The sequence below is a fragment of the Molothrus ater genome, chromosome 1 (assembly GCF_012460135.2).
Source record: "Molothrus ater isolate BHLD 08-10-18 breed brown headed cowbird chromosome 1, BPBGC_Mater_1.1, whole genome shotgun sequence".
NCBI lineage: Eukaryota > Metazoa > Chordata > Aves > Passeriformes > Icteridae > Molothrus > Molothrus ater.
The window spans coordinates 52,556,750-52,580,248 of NC_050478.2; the positions used below are offsets into that span (position 1 = coordinate 52,556,750).

The following is a 23,499-nucleotide window of genomic DNA, read 5'->3' on the forward strand; positions in this document are numbered from 1 at the left end:
AGTGAACTGCTGCACTCAGAGAGTGAAATCAATTGCAGATTAATATTTCAAGTAATATTATAGATGTTAATTCTCCTATTTTTTCCCTTTGTTTTACAAATGTTACATATGCTTGTTTTAAACAAAACAGTTTTGACATTTAGGAAAATTTTAACATTTTTTTGGACTTCCATTTTCAGAAACAACTTTGTCACAGAAATCCACCCGAGTCCCACAGCTACATAGGAAGTTTGTAGTATTTAGGTGATTCTTCAGGTTTTCTGTCCTTCTACCTCCATTCCTCAGGAAAACTGTACTCATAAGTGAACATCCCAAAGGTCCTAATGTGAGCCCCTGCACTGAGTCTTGCTTCAAAATTAGGGACTCCTCTCACATGAAATAACTATAGCTGAGGCTTCTTTACTTAACCCAACACAAAACCACAAGTATAAGGAACTACAGGTAAGCCAGCACCACTCCTACATCTAACACATTACGAGCCATTTGGAAGGTATTGCATAGCTCCAGCCAGCCCCCATGTACAGAGGAAATCTTTTTCTCACAGGTTCCCGAGGATTTGCTTTCTGTCCTTCCCTTCAGTGCAGCTTTGGCACAAGAAATGCTCCTTCACTACACAAGTGTTCAGAGGAGAGCACCCAAACGTGTCCTGGGCCCGACCTGGCTGACTGAAGAGATGGCAAAACTTTTCTTCCTCTCCCAAGTTCTCTGGGTGTTAGGATGGAAAGGAGTCTGTGGCAGCTGGCCCATGTTAGCCACAGGGGAGGGCACAGCTGGACACAACCCATGGGGTGATGTCAAGCAGTGACAGGCCAGGAGGGAAGCCCTTGGCAGATGCGATTAAGAGAGACAGACATCTGAATGAAAGAAGTCAGCCTGATCTCAGAGAAATAGAAGGGCAGGAAAGTTAGAAATCCTTGATCACTTAACAGAATATAAACATATGGTTAAGAGGATATTTATCTTTAGTCATGAATGAATACATAGGTTGCATATATATTTAAAAGCATGTACTGCCAGCTTCCAAAACAAGATAAATAGTCCCCCCGCTTTCCACTTTTGCTTGGCCTGGGTGACAAAGGCAGGAAACATTTCTACATCCCTTCCCTCTGCCAAATTCTAGTTACCATTTCTCTTGATTACCACCTGAACCAGAAAGAGGCTCTGAAGCCTTTTAGGAGCCTGCCTTCCCCACATCCTGGCCACACTCACTGCTTGGCTCCTCCTCTCCTCCATCAGGTGAGCAACAGGAAAGTTGTCATACTTCAAGAACAGCAACTCCTTCAGAAAAAGAATATTAACTGCAGTTTCCCAGTCTACAAAATTAAACCCTTCACTTACTCTCTCCATTTTTCCACTGCATAAACCTGGACAATGACTGCAGCCAAAGCCAGCCACACAAACACCTCACTGTCCAGCTCCACACCTATCATGGCAATGGTCCCCAAAGAGGCAATAAGTCCACAATTCACAGAAGGCTGATCAATAATCTTTGTTAAGAAACCCATTGCTCTTTTATAGCCTAGTTTGCTACAGGTGGCCCTAATTGGTCCTCCAATCCAAACACCATCACCTTTGGCTAACTGAGAAACCACCCTTTGGTAAACAAATCTCCATAACACATTCCACATGTTCACAATGCAGCAAGTTAAGAATTGTTTCTCATTCTTTTCTCTGATCTTCTCACAGACTTTCCCAGCACAATACCTGGGAAAGTTGTCTGTTGCTCTCTGTGACCAGAGAGCTGCTGCCACACTCACCAGTGCCAGATTAATTGTCATGTCCTAGTTCTGGTTTCCATCAAGATGACTTCCCTGTGGGGCTGAAGGAACCTTGAAGTAATTGTCAGTTGTGGTTAAGAGGGAATAGACCAAAGTTATGTTTCATCTGTGATAGTGCCTTCCTTTCATACCATGCAGGATGCATTAGTTTTCTCTGGATAAGTATTTCCATGTGTTGGCTGTGTGGACATCTTGCATAGAACCTCTAAAGGCTCCACAACTTCTCTGGAAGCAGTGGAAATATCCCAAATACACCAACACTCCAGTATCTCACTTTGGGGTTAGGGACACAGGGGAAAATATGATGGGGCCAAAATTCAGAGTTTGGGCTATCACTGAGGTGACTCTTTTGAAGAATTTTCCATCTCTTTGCATAGCTGGAAACCAACAAATTTCAGTTAGATACTAGACACATGACAGGCTACTGTCATATAATGATTTGAGTTGTCAGGAAACTTAAAAGATTATCTAATTTTTATATATATTGATCAAGCTACAAATTAATCATATATTGATATAAAAAATTTGATATCTTAAAGTATCAGATATTGATATCTGAAAATTTGGATTTAATTAAGGCAAATCACTTCAATGTAAACAGCAGGTTTTAAACCTGTTGAATATGTACTTTGTACCTACTTTTGAAACCAGAATTGAACTGCATCAATGGAGAACTACTGACAAAAAGACAAATAACTTTTGTGTAAAACTTACATTTCACTTTTACTTATTGTCTGCTACTCTGGAAGATAGAACACAAGGAATGTTCATATACCTACAGTGTATGTGATAGCATTTTATTATTTTAGAACAAATGACATTTTTTATTTACTGAGCTATCAATATTTCACTTGTGATTTGCTTTGGATGGCACGTGGACTATTCTAATTTATAAGAGCAGTAACATAAAACTGTGTTTATAAGCCCAGACCTGAAGAACCAAGCAAGTATTTCTGCTTTTTAAACTTCCAGCCTGTTTGTAAGTCACTGCTTAGACATTGTTTGGAGGAAACTGTATTGAAATAAATACAGTAAAATGAAAAAAAGCATTCTGTGAGAAGTCAGAGCTCTAGAAACCTATTTTACTAATGCAGAAAATTCTGGCCCTAGTCACTTTGCCAGAGCTTTCCCTAGTTTCAGCAACTTTATCTTAAACTTAGGTGGAAAATATGCATTGGGTTTTTTTTTGTTGATTTTATCACATTATTTTCTCTTACTTCCATAAACTACAGGCATTGCATTTAAATTTCAAATGCAATTTTAGCCAAATTTAAATTCTACATCTTTGTTATGTTTGGGTTTTGTTTTCAATTTAAAATCTGACTTTAGTGCTATTGTATCATAGTATTTTTGTCTGCCACCCCTGAAAATCATACAATGAGCTGGCTTGAAAAATTGACATCTCACATGGTGTTGCTCAATCCCAGATATGCAATTTTCAATTTCCAGATAGAGCTTTTTTTTCTATTTTCTGTTTCATTTAATAAGAATATTTCCTGACAGTCATAAAGTCTATATTGAAAGGCAAAAAACCTGTCCTGCGAGATGTTTGTTCTGCCTGACTCAGAGTGATCTGAGAAAAAGAAGAAAAAAAACCAGATCTGTTGTAAATGAGGCAAAGTGTTACTTTGCAGTTTAGAGATCTCAATCACTATTCAAACTCACTTTCCAAGTCTGCAAAAATTGGTCAGAAATTCTGCTTTCTTCCAGTCTAGAAAAAATCCATTCTGGCGCCACAAAATGGAATTACACTCTCGCCAGCTCTGCCCCAGACGTGCTCAGGTTGGCCTTTATTCGCTGTGTGTGTATTCTGTGACAGCCAGACAAATGACATGTTTCCACTGCTGCATCCACACTCTACCACTGAACACCTCCCTTGAATCATTCCCACTCCTTGATGCTGCTGGGACCAATTTTGTTGTACCTCCAATCAACAGATATCCTTCCAGCTTTGCTTTTCTTTTTTGCTGTGACAGGTTAATGGCACAGCTTCTCTGAAAGGGTCTTAGAAGGAGCTCAGATAGACAAGTACCAACTCAAGAGGGTCTCTGTTGTTTTGCATTTAGAAGAACGTGGGTGAGATGTAGTACATTTTGATGTTGTTACCCTTTGTATTCTTTTTGCACAGTTAAGGATTCCTATGTGAGGCTTTCACTATGTGAAAACCATTTGCTTTAGTCTGAATAAACTGAACAGTCAAAAAGAAAATAGCTGCAAGACATCGTTTAAAACAAATCTGTTCCCTGACATGAATAGCCAAAATCAGACAGGCAGATTAAACTGTGATTATTTAATGCATTAAGAATCAGTGGGATATGTCCACACGACTGAGTCTGAGTTGTTGATATAAATTAGTTTGTGTCCTGAATTTCCAAGAGATCAGAGCTGCATTAATAGCAAGGTATTACACTGCCAGTAATAGCTGCCTGACTATGATTTACTGCAGTTTTCTGCCTAATAAACAAGCCTGAACATACTCAGGGACCAGAGCATTGCGAGTGACATCTTCTTAGAAGCTGTTGCAAACTGAATATGAATGCAGAAAAAAATCCTTTCAGCTGCATATGCAGAGGATAGATGAACCCTGTAGAGTATCTGAGGCGACTAAGAGTGGAGGTAAAAATTCCCCTACCTTTTCTTTATTGGAATTATTTAGTTTTCACTTTTTTATCCTTTTCCCATACATCTGTATCGTAGCAACTCATCACTTTCCAGAACCACTGGAACCACCTTTGTTCTGGGGCTGGCAACTTGAATGTACCAAATACTCATGAAGAAAGAGAGAGAGGTCTACATACAATGGAGTAAGAAAATAGTGAGTTTTGCATAGACTATTTTGTCATATTTGTGATGCTACAGATCAAATTCCAATGCTCTCCCAAGGGAGCTGGTAGACTGTTGGACTTTCCTGAGGCAGCATCCTGGAAACATCCTGACAGATGTCCAGTCCCATGCAACCAGCCAAGGCATCGCTGCTTCCTTCAGAAGGTGACTTTAGCAGAGCTATGAGAAAGAGAAGGTACAAATCCTGCTGTTCAAAGGGTGATAAGAAGAAGCCAAACTGACTGTGACCAGCCCAATCCTATACTCTGTCCAGAGCTTCACCCCATGTGGAAATTCCTAAGTTCTCCACTCCAGGATTTCCAAAGCCACAGGACAAGCCTTTACTACTGCAGATCACACGATAGGAACTTAGCAGGCAGAAAAAGAGGACACAGTGTCCAGGTGAAACCCTGCTCCTGGGTGGGTTTCCTCCATCACTCCTTGCTCTCACAGTGAGGCACAGCTCCCACACAGAGCACCAAAAGGCAGGCATGGTGCTGGACCTTACTTTGTGCTGCTCTCCTATCTCACCTCCTTTCCAAAACCCAGATGGTGCTGTGGGCTGGCAAGAAGGAGCCTCTTGAAATAGATGCTAAGAGGAATGTGACTCTCTGCTACAATTCAAAAGAAAGCAAGGTATATTTGAGGAAGATGTGTACAAGGTAAGAAACAAAGGGAGCCTTCCTCTACCAGGTTTCCCTTTGTGACTGGTGTCAACCACCTTCAGGGACCCTTGGCCCCTTTGAAACCACTTTTGGTGGGACATCAAGGGGAAGATCAAGAGCTTGGAATGTGAGGCTGCATAGCTGAGTCCACCTTTCTACCTTGTTGTGGGGGTACTGGTGAATGATAACTGAGATTGACTGCTCAGCCTTCTCCCTCCTCCCTCCACAATAGACTCCATCCCTCCCACTACTGGCCAGATTTTGGGTGGAGAATTACTGCTGCCTGTTCCTTTCTTTACAGCCCTCTGTTGATCCTCTTGCTAGTCACCTCGGGGCCACACCTTCAAATACTGGAAAAGGGCAAATCCTGCAGCAGCACAGCACACCTGGAGGAACCTCAACAGGTAAAGCAGTAGAAGATGGAAGCGCCACAATTGCATAGAGGCAGCTTGGCAGGGACAAGCAGTGGGTGCTTGGTGGTCCTGTCCAAATAAATGTGTGCCAAGTCGCACCCTAAAATACCACAGCTACACTCTGCCATGCACAGGGCTGAATTTCTGAGAGCTTTGAATTTCTGAGAGCATCCTGCAAAAGGATTTGAAAGCAACAAAATGAAGGCATAGAATGGAAAAAAAAAAAAGTTGAGTTGACTTGAGCTATACAAAGCCCTTTATTTTCACTCTGATAAGTGAAATCAAGGACATTCCAAAATGATTCATGAGCATGTAACCTGGCTACAGCTGACAATGACTATGCCTTGGCAGGCTGGGATGACAGACTGAAAGATGAGCTCCTAATAAAATCAAGCTCAAAAGCAAATGTAGAGAAAGCTCTAATGGTTGATAATTTAATACAGAGAAACAAGATATAAACAGCACACAGGAGTGCTCTGGTGTGCAGTTATGACCTACATGGTCATGTAATAAAACAGGTATCTGTAATAAAGCAGATATGAGCAACAGTCTCATGAGCCCAGAGAGGTGAGGGTACAACAGCAGGATGTGCTATTACAAGAGAAGCAAACGTTGGAACACAGCAGGCTTGCAGCAGAGGTGGATTGCACTGTGCAAAGCAAAAAGCATGCCTGGTGAGAGGCAAGGTGTGCACAAAGACCCACAGATAAACCCCCCCTGCCTGAGTTCAGTGCAGTTCTTGCAGCAAACAAGATCAAGCCATACAGGTAGAAAAAGGAACATAGATAGTTTGGATTTTACCATAGGTCAAAATAAGATAAAGATGATGATAAGTCATTTGTAACTCTCCATCTTAACAGTTCTTAAAGAAATTTCTATAACATTTGAAGTCTGGAGACAAATAGGTTTCAGCACAGTAAAAGAAAAGGTCTAAACATGAACACTGTCTATGTGAACAAAATTAGTAATTAAAACAGTCCCCAAATGCAAAAAATGCAATATTAATGACAGGATAATGTCAGCATCCAGGACTTTTCTATAATAAATGTGTATTTTGTTTCAGTACTAGAAAGAAAAGGCTTAAAACTGCTGAACTCAATAACAAATCCACCAGTGGTGGAATTCATAAAATGAAAAGTCACATCAGAGGGAACTGAGAGAAGGGATACTGATTAATTGAAAAACTCACCAAGTCTTTGCAAACCATGTTATCTACAACTACTGCTTATAATAAGGGCCAGAATAAAGGAGAGATGACAAGTTACAAGGGAATTGCACAGTTTCTAAATGGTGAGGAGTCCTTGATGTAGGTGAGAGGAAGAGAGAGACAGGAGATATAAACAGCCCCTTGAAGTGTCACACAAGAGGAGGATACTGCTGCCTACTCAGACTGGGACACCAGCAATAAATCCTGGCATCAAATAAAAAACCCAAATGCTGCCAGAGCACTGCTTTCCAAATTGTTGGAAGAGACTATTTTAATTAGAACTATATTTGTATTGCAGACAACATTTGAATTATGTAAGAAAAAAGAGCTAATGGTTCAATCACAGCTTTCTACTAATTCAGAGATTTATCCTATCTGTTTCTGGGGTGTTTTAGAACTCCCAAAAGACAGAATATTTACAAAGGGACATTATTTCAGACAATATTATTGGTATTGTTATTATTATCATTATTATTGTTGTTGTTACTGTTATTATTATTGTTAATCTGTCAAGTTTGTCTGGACTTTCTGCTAATGATTAATTTAGCATTTTAAAATTACTTTTACTTATTTGTTACTCAAATAACACCCATGCACAGAACATCAGAAAGCCATAATTTGTTAATTACTTATTCACTGTCTTGAGGCAATCTAGCTGTTTTAGAGACATGTTACTGGATTCTTTGTAGGTTGACTTTTATCAGGGAAAAGGGATGACTCACTGGAGGTCAGGCAGGATGACACAATACACCAGGTGTGGTAAATAGGAACTCCAGAAGGCAGGTTGTAACAGCAGCAGCAGCTAAATCAGAAAGTCAACTCACACACAACATGATCTAAGATTCCCTGAATAAGAAGTTTTAGAAAAGCTTTTTGAAGTAGTAACCTAGACAAAGTGATTTTTATTAGATCAGGATACATTTATTTTTATAAGTTCTAAGCATGCATTTCTGCAGGCTACTATTCGGATCTTCTGATGATGGTAATTTTATTTAAATTATTAGTTTTAAATTTCTCTGCATATTGACCTGCATGCAGCTGGGCTCCAGTAAGGTGTGTTTATTGCCAAGATGTGGAAGCCAAGCACTAAACCTGGGGCTTTGTAACTGGTAACACCACAATGGTCCCTGCAGCTTTGTTGCCATCACAATGCAGCAGCCCTGTCACTTATGTCATGTTCAAGGGTGAGAGAAAAGCTGTCTGTTTTAATCAGGTTGGGTCAGCAAGAAAGCAGAAAGCACAGGTTGGGAGCTGTGTTTCAGTTCCCTTTGCAGCCCAAAAGTGTAAACTGGAGGAAGTTACTGTTGATGCTGCTAAGGCCAGGAGCCAAAGGAGTGCTTCAGGCTGACCTGTGGGTGTCTTTCCCTGGCCTGGTGAGTTAGCCCAGTGCTGCACTTGGGCCACTCAGCTCTGCTGAGAAGCTGTGCACATCTGGTCAGATGAAATTACATTGCAAGCCAGCCCTTGTTCTAACAGAGGTAGCTCGGCCAGAGCTGGCTCCAGTGTTTTGTATTGAACCAAATTGTACTGCAATGGACATCTTCTGTTTTCCCATCTCAGGGCTTGGTTCTTCTGGATTAGGGATGAAGTCTGCTACTGATAATACCTCTGCTACATCCCTTCTTTAAACAAAAATTCTCATGGGTTTCCCAACAGAGTCCTGTAACTTTATTTAATTCAGCCTCTACAAATAGCAGCTCACAGCACTTAAAGCTAACCAAATATCTCTCTATCTCTGTCAAAAACTGGGGTTATTATTTTACTGGAGATCCTTAACTTCCCAGTGTTGTGTTTTATTACTGTTGCACAGAGCACATCACATGCCTCAGGGAGCAGTAAGTGCTACTGCATGAATTACATCAGCACAGAGTGCTGCCAGTTTCCCTTTGGTGCATCACTCACCAGCAAACTGGGAGGATGTCCAAGGCCCTGGATCATACTGCCCACCTGAAGGAGTCCAACATCTTGAATGACAACTGAAAACAGATGTACAGTTCAGTCTTTACCACCTTGACCCCTCTGCAAACTGCTGGAGGAGCTGCAATCCTAACTCAGCCCTGCAGTTTCACTCAGATGCCATTCTGAACATGCTATTCCTTTTAAAAAGCTGGTTTTGATGCAGTAGGACCATTTGAAAAGCAGCCCCAGTCTGCACAGCTGCCAGCCCTGGCCTTCCCTCTTCCTTGTCCCTCTGATCTGCTCGGGGGAAGGTTCCAATGACATCCTCCTCATAAATAATCCCAGCTCAAGCAGCTCCTGTGGCGTCCCCTGCTATTCTTTGCCCTCCCCCTGATCCCACCCCCCATGTTCCTGTACTGTTCCTGATAAGCCTAAGTAATCACAAAGTTAAATCAGACCCTGTTCCCAGGACCCATAGAACAAGCTCTCAGGTTGATCCCAGAATGATACTCATCTCTCCATCTCAGCCAGAACTTCTTGCACAGCTTTCCAGCTCTCATACCAATATCTAGTTTCTTTGCTTTTTGGAAATTTTCCATTCCCATGACCTCTAGCCCTCTGAGAAGGGCTTTGGATCAAACCACTTTTTCCAGGTTTCAGCTAGCTTGCTGCAGTTAGTGATTCCACACCTCTCATCTGCCAGAGTCAATCTCCAGCCTCTGTCAGAAAAGGAACATCTCTCCTCCATGTGGGAGCATTGTGCATCATAGCACTTTCCAGGAAAACTCACAGCATCAGGCAGTTAACAAGGTTCCTGCAAAGGAATCCTAGAGTGTTCCACAGGAGTAGGGTGATTTCCAGTGGAATGAGTAGAAAATCAGCTTTATCTAAAGAATGAAATATAATAACTGCTCATGTCACATCTTACACTTGCCTTCCCTACCTCTGTATCTCTAAAACTGCCTGGGTTCAGGAATTTTGTGGGAGAGCTCATGAGGTGAGGTAAGGTCACAAATCCTACCACACCTGTATTCAGAACTTTGAAATAGGAGAAGGAGGCAACTGAGGTCTTTGGGATATTATCACAGCCTGTAGACCCTGGCAGGATTTCACAGGCCTTGAGGAGTAAAGGGGAAAAAAAACAGTTGCAACAGAGCCACTTTCAGCACAGGCCATGGGAACTGCTAATGAAGGACAAAGGGAATAAAAAAGAATGATTACAAGCTCCAGTATTTTATTGGTGAGTTTAACATCTGGTTAAACAATACATACATTTGGAACTAGACATCCAGTAGCTCCCATATACAAACAACCACAGTACCTTGGCAAATTCACAGGGCAGAAGGAAAAGCCATTTAAATGATGCAGGCTTCCAGGAGCAGGACAGGCAGTAGTAGGTTAGCAGGTCAGCTGGAAGGAATGGGAGGGGAATGAAGGAGAGTGTGGATATCCAAGCTCTAGGCATCTGCCTTCCCTAGCTCAAATTAACCAGCTGATTTCCCCAGGTGCTCTCTATAGAAGCAAGCTTCTCTAGAGGACAATTCACTGCACAATGTTATACTGCTGCTCTACACAGCTCCCATGAATTTGTTTCCTAGGGAAATACTGCTCTCACCAGCAATTGCAGAGCATGCTCAGGGAGATGTGCTGACTAATTCTGATGCCTAGAGACGTGTGAATCTCCTTTCCCTTTTCCCTCTCTCCCCAACTACCCATTGTGAGTTAGCATGTAAACAAGTGGCATTCACCCCATATTCAAAGATCAGGAGCTCATCAAGGAACAAGAACTTTCACTGGCTGTCATACCTGGCAGACACACACAGAAGATTCTAATTAATTCCAATCCCAGATGGACTGTTTGTGTTTTGCCAAAAGTCCACTTTTCTCCCTCACAGAGCATCAGATCTGCCCATGCGATATCCAACACAGCAGCACCCTGTGAATGCTCAGTAAGGTATCCATTTGGGTGGACAAGCACAGCATCTGCCTGCAGAAATCTGCTGCCAACTCACATGGGTCTCAATCCACTGAAGGCAACATAAGAATGTTCACTGATTTTAACAGATAGGGTAGATTGAAACAAATGCCACATGCAGAATTCATTCACACATCAAGCTCCAGTCAGTGCTAAAATCTGACTGATTTGGGAGAAAATTGTACGGATTTTTCTTTCTCGTTTCCAGCAGACTGAATTGTATCCAACTCCTGAATGAACATTTACCCAAAGGAAGACTTTTAATTGTCAGTATTGACTGGCTGCAATTATGTGCACATTCACAACATATATGCTCCCTTATTAAAAAAATTGCCCAAATGATAAAATAGAAAAAAAATACTATTTTGGTTTGAACAAACAATTGCACAGACTGAGGTTGGCTTCTATATTAATACAGCATCAGCAGATGCTCTAATTAGAAAGTAAAAGGCAACCAGAGGAATTGTTAATAGCATTGTGCAGTGCTTAGGCTTCTAAAACTAAAATGCTTCTTTAGGGAAGTGATAATGTTTTCATATGTGATCCTGTGACTACAGTAAAAATGCTAAAGACCCATTCCCACAGGTGTCATATGCTATAATCTGGGCTGGTTTTGGCTGGGGTAGAGCTAATTTGATTCAGAGCAGCTAACATGGGGCTGTGTTTTATATTTTGCTGGAAACAGTGTTGATAGCACAGGGATGTTTTAGTTATTGCTAAGCTGTGTTTGCACCGCCTTATGGCCTTTCCTGCTTCTCACCCCATCCTACCAGCAAGTAGGCTGGGGGTGCACAAGAATTTGGGAGTGGGCACAGCCAGGACAGTTGACCACAAAGCAGCATTCCATACCATATGGCATATAAAGCTGGGCAAGGATAATGAAGGGGGGACATTCAGAGTGATGGCACTTGTTTTCCCAAGTAGCTGTGGTGTGTGATGTAGCTCTGATTTCCTGGGAGTGGCTGAACACCTGCCTGCCCATCAGAAGCAGTGAATGAATTCCCTGTTTTGTTCTCCTTGCACATGCAGCTTTTGCTTTATCTGTTAAACTGTCATTATCCCAACCCACCTTTTTTCCCCCTCACTATTACCTTTCTGATTCTCTCCCCCATCCCACTGAGGTACAAGAAGCAAGCAGCTGCCTGGTGCTTAGTTGCCAGCTGGGGATAAACCACAACATAAACACATGGATATATTTGCAAATTGCTGTTTCCTACAGTGCTATTCTAAATTTATCACTATCCCAAATTAATTTCTCTGTTTCCAGGAGTGCATTAGTAATTTCTTAAATGTAAAATATTTATTATTTTTTTGCTATGATCCACTCCCATGCTGAATTAGAACACAAATGAAGGAGAATAATATGCTGCTTCCAGTACAAAACCAAAAATATTTAGGTTCAGTAGAGAGCAGGCAGGCAATGCATTAGTTCAATGCATGTTTCTCATCTCTGCTGGGAAAAGATTTCTACATTGGCACAGGGCACCAGGGAAACTGAATGAAATCAACATCTCTCTATCAGAGCCAAGATTCTTCTACTATTCTGGTTTGATACCAATACAGATTTAATTTGACCATAGCTGACCTCTAGTGTGAAAACCAGCCACCCCCAAAAAAACCAAAGGACACACAAACCACCACCCCCCTCCCCCCCACCAATACCTAACAGGCAAGACTCCTAATTAGAGCAAACACACAGAAATATTCAGGGCAATTGGAGGAAAAGGTCAAGACTGTGGTGGCACAAGTTCTGTATTTCAAGTAAAGAGGTGGAAAACTGAACTGGAACTTCATTCTCAAAAATAGTACACGAATACTATTGAGACATTTCATTTCCAGACATATCTGGAATGGGGGGACAGACCCTGGGAGACAGGATTATATATAGTATTTACAGTCCTGTAGGATCTACTGTCAGGCATATTCCCAGCTGAATCACAGCAAAGCTTGCTGTTGCTAGGTTTCTAACAACAGGACAGGACAGGGATGCATCAGAGCAAGGGAATTGCTTTTGTCTGGTGCAAACCAGAAGGCACAGGGTATAGCCCAGACTGCCCCAGAACACCTGGAGAGCCCAGGAATCACAAATAGTCAAAAACAAGGTAATGAAACAGAAATAGCAACTGCTTGATGACAACAGTGAGTTCTAGCCCTACAGCTTTTCTGTCTGCCGTGTTCTTCCTTCCCTAAGAGCAATCTCAGGAATAGATTTTCTCTGGCTCCTCACAGTACTGTTGGATCACCTCGGCAAGGTCAAGACACCGCAAAATTCGCCATTTCTCAGCAGCCAGCTCCTCCTTGGAGACCTGGCCCAGCAGTTTCTTGGCAAAGAGATTCTGATCCTGCATGAAAAGGCCCACAGAAGACCTTGGGGCTTCAGGGAAGTTCTCCAGGCAACCACTTGTGAAACAGAAGTTGATTTTCTTTTCACGTCTCATCCCTGGTCCTCTTTCTTCAATCCAAGTCAAGGGTCTAGTACGAAGGAGCAGAGAAAAAGTATTAATTAAGAAACTGAATCAACAATTCTAATTTGTTTGGGTTGTTTTCTCTGTATTTCCAGAAAATGCTCTAATAAATGCACCATTTTTGAATATCAATTATTGCATATTAAGGCAATGTGTCCTGACCAACATGCCTTGTGGTTATAGAGGTCAACAGAAGGCAATAGTCTTAACTCTGCCACTGTTTCATGTCATGACTTCCAGCACACCCTCTAAGCTCTGTCCAGCTTTGTTTTCCCTATGCACAAAGTGGAGCAAGCAACATCAAGCCACATCATAAGGAAGAGGGAAGTTTGTGGGCTGTTTGTTTGTGGACTTGGATGAAAAGTGCAGTTAGATGTCCAAATATTGTGTACATAATGCAGTCACAGCTAAACTCAAAAGGCCCTCCATGTCTAGTTATTCCTCCAGCAAGAACAGATTTAAGTCACATGGGTACATAATGATGACCTAGGTGCTACTATGCGAGCTGAACCCCAGTGAACAAATTCACTGACACAGACACAAGACTCTCTGAACTTTTAAAATGTTTCATTCTCATCATTGGGAGCATTGTGCTGATCCTAAAAATTATACCTACAGAGACTCTCAAGCAGGCCTTTCTTAATCAGAGCAGAGTCCTGTCTTTCACCAACACAATAGCACAGTCTCCAAACCAAGCCTGGTGGTATTGGCTATTGACTTGCATAGCTCACACCTTCCCTCCCAACTTCCCCTCTTGGCTGAGGGAAAGGAGCCATAGGACATGCTGTGCCACTTCAGGGGTCTTAACAGACTCCTAGAACCAACACTGCAATGCCTTTGAAGAATGGCCCTCAACATCAGCCACAGTCACAATGCTCCCTCCCTGGTCTTTTGTCAACTGCCTGAGCCGTACCATTGCCTTTCTGCAGCTCATTCATCAGCACTCACTACTGCCTGTGTTTAGAGGATGCACATTATTTTTCTTACTTGGTTATTGATGGCCCCTCCACAGTCCTTTATGGCCTACTTTAGTCTGCCACTCACAAATTATGAAGGCATCAATAGCCTGGAAGAATAAATTCTGTCTCCAAGTACCGCCCATTAAATCTTCAGTATCATTAGATCTGGAAAGAAAGTCCTTGTCAATCTGCCCTGAACACGTTCTGCAGAGTGCTCAGCTTAATGTTTCTGCACCTCTCATCTTTTATGCTCTTGGATTCAGTTTCTATATTTAAATCATTATATCACTTATTCTTTGCTCACCTGTACTTCACATCTCCACCGCTTCCCCTACAAATTAAGCATGGCCAGATGAACCTGACTGAACAGAATGAAACAACTGGAGGGGGAAAAAAATACCCAAATCACAGCCTGCAAGAAGTGCACCAAAAAAAAAATCTCAGAAGACTAATAAATGCAAAGGCACCATGTGTTTTAGGAAGTCCCAGGACTACATGTCACTGCAAGCCAGAAGGGCGTCTGGGGGGCGTATTGCTCAGTGCTTTCTGTGTTCCCATCCTACTTCCCTGAGCTAAAGGCCGTTGATCTGGGTCAGAGGCAGGCTGCTGAGCAAGCTGGGCTTTGCTCTGACTTGACAGAGCTGGTTTTATAGTCCTATGATAATAAAGAGTCTCAGAGGGTTCAGGCCACTGTTACTAAACCTGCTTTACCTCAGGTGGGTAGGCATGAAGAAACCAGTGGGCAGGCCCAGGCAAAGATTTCCATCATGTAATAGCAAAGAACTCTTGATATGATCCAAAACAGGCCCTGTCAGTGCAGGATCACCTCCCTGGGGTGATCTAGAGCAGATGCACATCAGTGATCAGGCTCAAGTGTACGCCTTCTGCTGTAGCTTGGGAAGCCACTGAACCAGAAGTACAAACATGCAGAGCAGGCAGAATTTATTCAAAGTGATTAGAATGACTGATTTAGATCAGTGAGGAGGAAAATGTTGGATTTACTAATAGATTTATCTTCTTCTGCAATTGGATTTTTAGTCACATTCCCAAGGAGAGGTTGATTGGTAAGCAAAATGTATTCATTTTTAATTAACAACAACTTCTACTCTGAAATAAGCCTCTTGTTTTGCTATAAAGATAAGCATGTTGCAAGACCACACATTATGTAAGCAATTTTGTAGCTTAAGAAACAGATTTGTATTTTAGATCAGAAAATTGTGAAGGGCTGTAGCTTTTTTCATAGACAATTTATCCACTTTCATTAAAGATTTGTAGCAAAGTATTATCTAGCTACAGAAACATTTAGTTATTTAGAAGTGTTAGTAGAGCTACTTACAAGCATCAAATCCAACGTTTTTGGTATCTGAACAAAGCTGGGTTACATATGTTGGGTAGTTGAAGAAAAAGAAAATTTAATCAAGCACTAACAAACCACCTTTATACTGACTGCAAAGCAAATAGTCTGCAGTGAAGAAAACACTCTGACTTTCTATGGCCATTTTGTCTTTCCAAACTGTAAATTGATAGCATTTTCTCAGCTACATTGAAAAAGACTTTTTGCTTTTCTAATTCCCTTTTTCCTCAAATAATGAGTGAACCTCGCTGGACTGCAATAGCTCCACAAACCAATATGAAGCAAATACTCTTTGTACGGCCAGAAGAATTAAGCTGGTTTCATGCTTGAAAGAATTCTGGGTCCACTCAGCTTAAAATTTTATGCAGCGACTTCTGCAGAAAGCATCTATTACATCATTTTCTATGAATGTTCAATTTGAAGATATTTTATTAGACTCTGTAAGCTTAGCTCTCCATAAAAAGATAGCTTCAAATGTTTCTTGTCAGTATATGTTTAGAAATCTCTTCAACTTCTTTTAAACATTTTCCTTTTAACTCTTTGAAAATGTCAATATTTTTAATTTACTGTTAAATCAATGAGAGGCTCCCTTAGCTTGGATAAGAATTAGACAGTTTGACCCTATCCCTAGTTAACATTAAAGAAATGCTGCCCAAATCATTATCTCTCCAGCTTGCACTAAAAATTGATTTCTGACATTTACTGAATCCAAGCTTTGTAATCCTGGGACAGGAACTGCAGTCCCAAACCAGACGCGCTGTCAGTAGAGGCTTGGCTCTTTCTGGATTGCTCAATGTTGTATCACAGAGAGGCCGTCAGCTCAGCTGTCTTGGACACACAACAGAGGCAGAGGTCATCTCTCAAATAGCTGGGTGCAGGCATTAACACACACCTCCAAAATCCACCCAGAGCCAGACAAGCAGCGAGGGTGGGCTGTGCACTGGAGACAGACTATACCCTTTACACAAATCCCTGCTTAACAAGCAGAACACAAGCTTCTGCATTCTGCACCTGCTGTATTTTCCAGGCAGAAAATAGGATGAATTAACCTGATTTCTCAAGGTTACTGTATTATGTCTTTCAAAAAAGGATGGGATAGCTCTCATGAAAGGTACAGACCTTTCCCATCCTTCAGCAAAATAAAGGTTGGGAAAATTAGATCTGTAACACCACCACCATTACTGCTGGGCCATAACTTCACTTGACAGAGAGTGGGCCAAATTCTCTACTGCAGTAACTCCCCTGACGTCAGTGGGGGAAGGTCAGCAGGAAATATGGCCCCAGCACTGAACACAATACAGGAACGCTATGTAATTTTCCACCCACCCTAAATTATCCCAGGGACATAAAACTGACTGTCCCCAAAGTTATTAAAACACTTATGGTGAGAAAACACTGATCCATACAAATAGTAGTGGCCAAGAGAAGCAAGTATTGGTTAGTGCAGATTGGTTAGAGCAGGAAAAAAAAATATTGGTTAGAGCAGGAAAAAAAAAAGTAATCCAGAACCAGTTCTGTATCCAGCAAATATCATACATAGCAGCTAAGGACTACCCAGGAGACAGGACAGCCAGGGAAATGTTTAAACCACCCGCTAGTTCCATCTGCTGGATTTAGTTCAAAATCTCACCCTATCTAGATCTTCACAGCTACTTATGTTACTAGCAAATTGCTAAGAGGGTAAACAGAACTTGTATACAGAGTTCTGTCCTCTCACAAGTGCATTTCAAAAGGAATTGGAAATGCTGTTTTATTTAAAGAGAGAGGAAGATTGCTAAAACAAGATGATAATCCCAAGATAAACTGCAATGGGTTTGTAGAGTGGCTGATGAAATGCTTAACCAGACCTGTGGCGAAGTTAAGAGTTTAAAGGAGTCCTGATTATTCACTCCTCAAATAGCCAGTCCTTCAGGTTACTACTTTAACTACATATTTATCTAAAATGCTGGGTTAGATTTGGGCTTTTTAAGAGGTCTATCAGCATATCTGCAATCAAAAAAAAAAAAAAGAAAAAAAAAAAGAACAAGGAGTTCCATCACCATTGGATAATTTCTCTCTACCTTTTCATAACAGATAATTCTCAAATTGTATCTGGTTGCTTTTAACTGATGTTGTAAGTAACTTCAACTTATTTGAAAGGACATGAACTTTGCACAGATGGCCCAGAATGACCAAACCTCAGAATTTTTACCACTCTCTGGACCAAGCTGAGTAGTCAAGTGACAGAATGAAATACTAGGGACTTACTTCATAGTTATTATATACCACTTTTTAGCAAGGCTATTAAAAATATCCTAGTTGACAGGAAGGATATTGTCACCACATAATAAAAGGGGATCAAACTCAATACTATAAAATGAATCTTTAAAAGATATGTACACTTTGATCCCAGCCTCCACCCATTCTGTTTGCACAAGAGGAGAAGAGAATGCGGAACTCCTGCAGGCAGAAGTCCTGCAGATGATGAGGAGCCTGGCTCACATGCTGCCACAGACATTACTCACTTCTTGTTTGCTGTCTGAAAGTGAACAGTCATTCTGGAATAATTCTTATCCTTCTGCTTCTCTCTGGTGGCAGAGGTAACAGTGAGGTCTCCAAAGAGGTCAATTAGCCACGTCAGACGGGCAATTCCACTGAAAGCTGGGAATCCTGATTTGTTTTCATCAAGGACACTACCTGGTGGAATAGAAACTCTTGAGGAACAGGAAATAGAATAATGTCTTCTGCATAGGAAAGGATGAAGAAAGTGCAGTGTTGCAGGCTTAAAGATCAGGGTGTAGAAAGGTCAGTGGATGGACTGAGTAGGAAAGTCAATAAACACATTTAATGTCGAAATGGATCAGTTGACAAGCTGTGCCAGAGAGGGCTGCACAAAGTACATATACAACAAACCCTTCAGGACATGTTGAGGACAGAAAGGTGTATGTGAATTCAACAAGGGAATTATCCAGAACCAGTACCTGTGTCTCTACTCAGTTTATAGACAGTCCTGTGTGAAAGGACTGAATGAAGTCTGGCAGCACTGGTATCCCTGGGGAGCAAATCCAGATGGACTTTTTATTTCTTCAGAGCTACTGACCTGTGAAATGCAATGTTCCCTTCACCAGGTCTTTCCCAGCCACCTCTTTTTTCAGCTGCTTGTACTCTTCAGTAAGAAGTTCAATATGCTCCACATGGAGTACTTTACCTGCCATTGAAATAACAAAACAAGACAAAAACCACAAAAAAAAATCAGGACAGATTAAATAAAAGTTTTCTGTGTGAATCAAAGTCATGCCTAATTCACTATCCACCCGTGGGAACTCATGCAGAAATATTCATGCATGGCTCACAAAGTGATGTCAGGAAGAAAATCAAACATGGAAACATGGGCCCTGAGCTGAAGCATCAATTTGGGTTAAGGATTTTCAGGAGACAACAAATATAGAGACAGCAGGAACAGTAGCCACTACGTTTAACAGAGACTCTGTAATGAAAGCCAGCACCCAGCTAAGGCTGAAACTTGAGTCTTCAGAGTAACGGATGGATTAATTCTTGGCCTCTTTCCCTTCACATTTCCTTGTTCTGCATTTTTCCTCCCAGAGCAGTAGGAAAGAAAAAGAAAAGGGAAAAATAGCATAATGCTAAGAGCCAGATTGGAACAATATGTTAAGGAATACCTCGCTCCAACTGCAATGAATTGGGCTACTTTGAAATAGAGGTTGTCCAATACAAGTTAAATGTGTCTTTCATTCAGTATGTGTTTTTCTGGAAGATTTCCAGGAGAATCATTGTAGGCTGCTGACAGTAACTGCTGCTGCTTCAAAAAAAGAGCCATAAATTCTGCTCAATGGGAAACCATTTGGTGAGCAACAAGGCAGTAACTGGTGTTGGTACAGGGAAACGGCAAAGCAGAAATCCTACACCTCCAGCGTTTCAGCACAAAAGTCACAAAGGAGATCTTTAAGAAGTAGTGGTATAAAAAGTGCAGCTTGTCCAAATGATTTGCACTCTGCTTCTGCCCAGCACTGCTCTTCCCCTTGCAGCCCCATTCATCCCCACTGGCCCCAGCTGACTGCCAGTTTCTGACCCTTTGCACCACTGGGATAGGACCACACACTTTCTGGAAATAAAGAGATTTTCCTTATAGACAAGCTGTCTTTCAGACAGGAATGCCTTGCTGGCCTACAGTAGCATGAGCAGCTGTGTGTGGCCAGCACATCACAAATGCTAGAAGCTGGGAGAGCTGTCTGTAGATTCATTTCCAGGCAGAGAGAGGACAGGGAATTGCACAAGTTCAATAGCTGCACTCATCAAGTGCTTTACTATCATAGCGACAGAAGTTTTCCTCTTTAACTGCATTCTAAGTGTCACAAATAGAGGCTAGAGTTTTGTGAGGGCAAAGATATTTTACTCCTAGCAATGACATTTGTGTGTTTGTTCCCCTGCTGGCACAAGCCTTAAATCCTAGACAGGCACATCTCTGAGACAGTCATACTCCCTTGCATATGATGACTAAAAGTAGGCTGGAGACGTGCCTTTGAGTTAGTGCCTTTGGTGCTACCCAACAGGTAAAACTGCTTATGTGCTTGAGAACAAATGTGTTACCTTTCTGCTCAGCCATCTCCCAGAGCTCATGGGCTGCCTTAGCAGACAAAGCCATGGGGTACTCAACAAGGACATGTTTCCCAGCTTCTAAGAACATTCTGAAAGGGATAAAAAATCAGCCATTAAAAAGAATATTATCCTAATCCTCTCTCACCATGCAAGCTGATTCTGATTCCCACAGGCAGCTTCACATGGAGACATGCACAATATGGAGTAACAGAAATAAATGGCAACTTTCCTAGGAACGATGGTGTGGTGCCTACATCACACACTTAAACAGCAGGGGAGTGGGGTTTTAATTCTTCTTTTGCCACAGAATTCCCTCACTCCCCTACATCAAGTTGCTAAAATCCTACAGCGTTGAGCACTGCAATTTCTGACTTACAGACACGCAAGCAGCTGGAGTGAGGCACTGGACTACCCTTCCACAATATAATCTGTGAGGAAAGGCTTTAAATCCTGTTTTAAGCTGCCTGTCCATCAAACACAGGCCTAGAGGTGCAGAAATGGAATTACTTGGGAAATTAATGCATCTTAAATCCTACTCTCTTCCAGGGCTTATTGGTGCTCTAGGGAACTCACTATCATTCACTTCAGGCTTCTACTCTGGTAATCTTTCTTCAGTGTTCATATCTTCTCCTGCAACAGCTTTACACAGCTCCTCTGTGCTTCCAAAATACAGGGGAAAGGGGGAAAAGAAGAGGGGAAAACCCCCCAAAATACCTGATGGTTTCTTCATGGCTTTTGTTCTCTGTGCTGATGAAGGCTGCATGGATGTCTTTGTTTTTCAGAGCATCTTCCAGGCTAATCTGTTTAGCCTCATTAATATTGCCAAAACTTCTCCTGCACATTTAGCATAAATACAACCAGAGCATAACTGTCACAGTCCATTCTTCCCCAGCACAAGTTGCGTAGCAGTACTTAAAAATTGTTCCCATGGACCACTGTCTCACTGAGTTCAACCAGGGTATAACAACCAATTTTTTATCCAGGAAGAGCACGAGCACTTACAGACAAAAGTGCAATGGAGAAGAGAACCAAAAAAAAATGGACCAGTGTGCAGGTGGTGGTATCAGTCCAGAAACTGGCCTGCTATTGATCTGTCAAGTCCTTTTTGGTTCTGGTGTGTTGTTTTTGAATAAGCATTATTACCAAAGAATGACTTGAAAGAGGACAGTGCTCCTAAGGGAGAACTTCTCCCCACCATGCTCGACAATGTGGACAAAAGCACTCGAGATGGCAGGGATACACACAACTGCAAGTACAGACATGCAGGAGAGGGACAAAGCAGATGCTTGGCTGTGATGGCTCACCTTGCAACACACACAGCATACCAGTGCTAAGGGGAAAGCTCTCTTGGGCAGTAAGCTGAGCACAGCTCCAGCTGAGAATGAAAAACACACAATCCCTCCAAAAGCCCTTTGCATTACTACTGACTAGAGCAGGCACCTTGACAGTGTTAGGACAGGTGACAGAGAGGAGGGAAGCAGGCTACAAGCAGGACTTGAAAGCAAAGACAGGTGGTGATTGTGTGTGATGGGGATGCAAGGAAGATTTCTGTGAATCATGCATTTTAACGGCATTGTTTCTCACAAAAAAACAGTGGTAGAAACCCTGTCTTCATTGCTCTTCAAGGTTACCTGTAGCACTGACAGAGGCATCAGAGAACCAAAAATGTATTTGGTAGGAAAATAAAATGGGTGACCTGATCAGTCCTTTCTGTCTCAAAAAATGATGCACAATTTAGATATAGCTGGAAAAATACATTCACAACCTGAGATCCATTAAAGGTACTGCCTGTTTCAAACTTTTATGCTCCACTGTAATGGGTCAGACAGTCCAGCAGGAACGCTCAGAGGAAGGTCCACACTAAATTTCCACAGTTCCAAACTAGTGAGAAAAACTTGTTCTCTAAGAAGCATAAGAGGGATAAAAAGCAACCTTGCTGCATGTAGCAAATCGTGGCATTTTCTTCAGATAATTACAGGTTCAATACCTGGTTTAAAAAAAAATACTAGATTTTTTTTATGAAGTTGGAGTATTGGGGGCATTGAAACATGTTTTTGCAAAAGAACTTTTTAAAACTCTGTAAAACTTACTTTTTTAACATTTCTAGAAGTGCCATGCAGACACGAGATCATTAATGCACTTATTGTCTGCACAACCTTAAATCTACAGGAAATTCCAGTCAGACAATTTCTTGTTATCACACAGATTCTACAGCAAAAATGTCTCTCAGTTTTTATTTTAGTAATTTCTGGAAGATCTCTCACTAGGGTAACCTATTTGTTCCCTCTTGCAAATCTTTCTGTGCTCACTTCTGAGCTGCCACTCAGAATGACAGGCATATTTGCACAAATTTTCCCTTCTTGGCTTGAAAAAGAAGAAAAAACATTGCAATATACATATTAGACATGGTAAGATGAAATTTCTAACCTGGATACAAATCCAATGAGTTTCAGGTGCTCAGAAGGGCTGGAAGGCATCGGATTCATCAAGTCTCGGATTCGTGCTAAGCCAGCAATTCCAACTCCAACCACCACTGTCCCAAACATTTTGCTAATCTGTCCAAAAGGAAAAAGAAAAGGCAACTTTTTTCTTGTAACAGGGACAAGTGCAACTGGGAAGGAAGGTGTGAGAATGGATACTCTTGAACTCTGCTTTCATAGCACCGCACTTTATTCAGGTGTCAGCAACCAAATAACAGATGTGATGCTATAGGCTACTGAGCTCACTCATATCCCATTGAAATGGGATCCAGCAGTTCAGCCTGTCATAGGACTGGTCTTGAGATTTGTATTTAACAGCTATTAAATCACAGCTCCAGCAAAGGTCTTCCTTTCCATGAATAGAAGGCAGACTTCAAAAGTGAGACATTCTTCTATTTATATTGCCACTTCCAAGCTGGAAAGGAGCCAAAAGGTTCTGCAAACCCAGCAGAGCTTTATATAAACCCTGCTGACTTCCTGAGTGTCTGCAGCACGGTTCCACACACACAGTCCCAGTGCTCAGCAGCATGGCTGGAATACTTTGGGACAGGAAGCAGGGAGCATCTTTGCGTTCCCCACGTAACCACCAGCACAGCCTACAGTGTCAAGCTGTAACCAGCCACTGAATCTGATCCAGATGCTTGCTTGACATTTCCATGCCCAAAGAAAGCTCTGCCATCTCTTTAATGACAAGCAGGCATCTCTTTTAAGATTTACATCTCCCAAATGCAATTGCTGACACAACTGCATGATATGGAGGGTGAGAAAGGTATTGCACTCACTGGCTGGGCTCTGGGCCTCTGGCAATAAATTCTTCTGTTGGTCTTATGATTTGCTGTTGATCTGCAGAAGCACTTGACAACTGATGAAACCTTTCTAACCTGC

The 23,499-nt window shown here is 41.8% G+C and overlaps 1 protein-coding gene across 3 annotated transcripts in view; it reads right to left on the minus strand.

Annotated features, from left to right (window-relative positions):
* Nucleotides 1-9,997: 9,997 nt before the first annotated feature.
* Nucleotides 9,998-23,499, minus strand: part of BLVRA (biliverdin reductase A) — a 29,475-nt gene continuing 15,973 nt past the window's right edge. For all 3 annotated transcript variants that reach the window (XM_036406255.2, XM_036406256.2, XM_036406257.2), the window contains 6 exons: nt 22,562-22,689; nt 20,849-20,968; nt 20,126-20,223; nt 18,618-18,725; nt 18,043-18,214; nt 9,998-13,232 (listed from right to left, as the gene is read on the minus strand). In XM_036406255.2, coding sequence (XP_036262148.1) covers nt 12,959-13,232; nt 18,043-18,214; nt 18,618-18,725; nt 20,126-20,223; nt 20,849-20,968; nt 22,562-22,680 — 891 coding nt within the window. In that variant the 5' untranslated portion in view covers nt 22,681-22,689 and the 3' untranslated portion in view covers nt 9,998-12,958. The remainder of the gene's footprint in view (nt 13,233-18,042; nt 18,215-18,617; nt 18,726-20,125; nt 20,224-20,848; nt 20,969-22,561; nt 22,690-23,499) is intronic.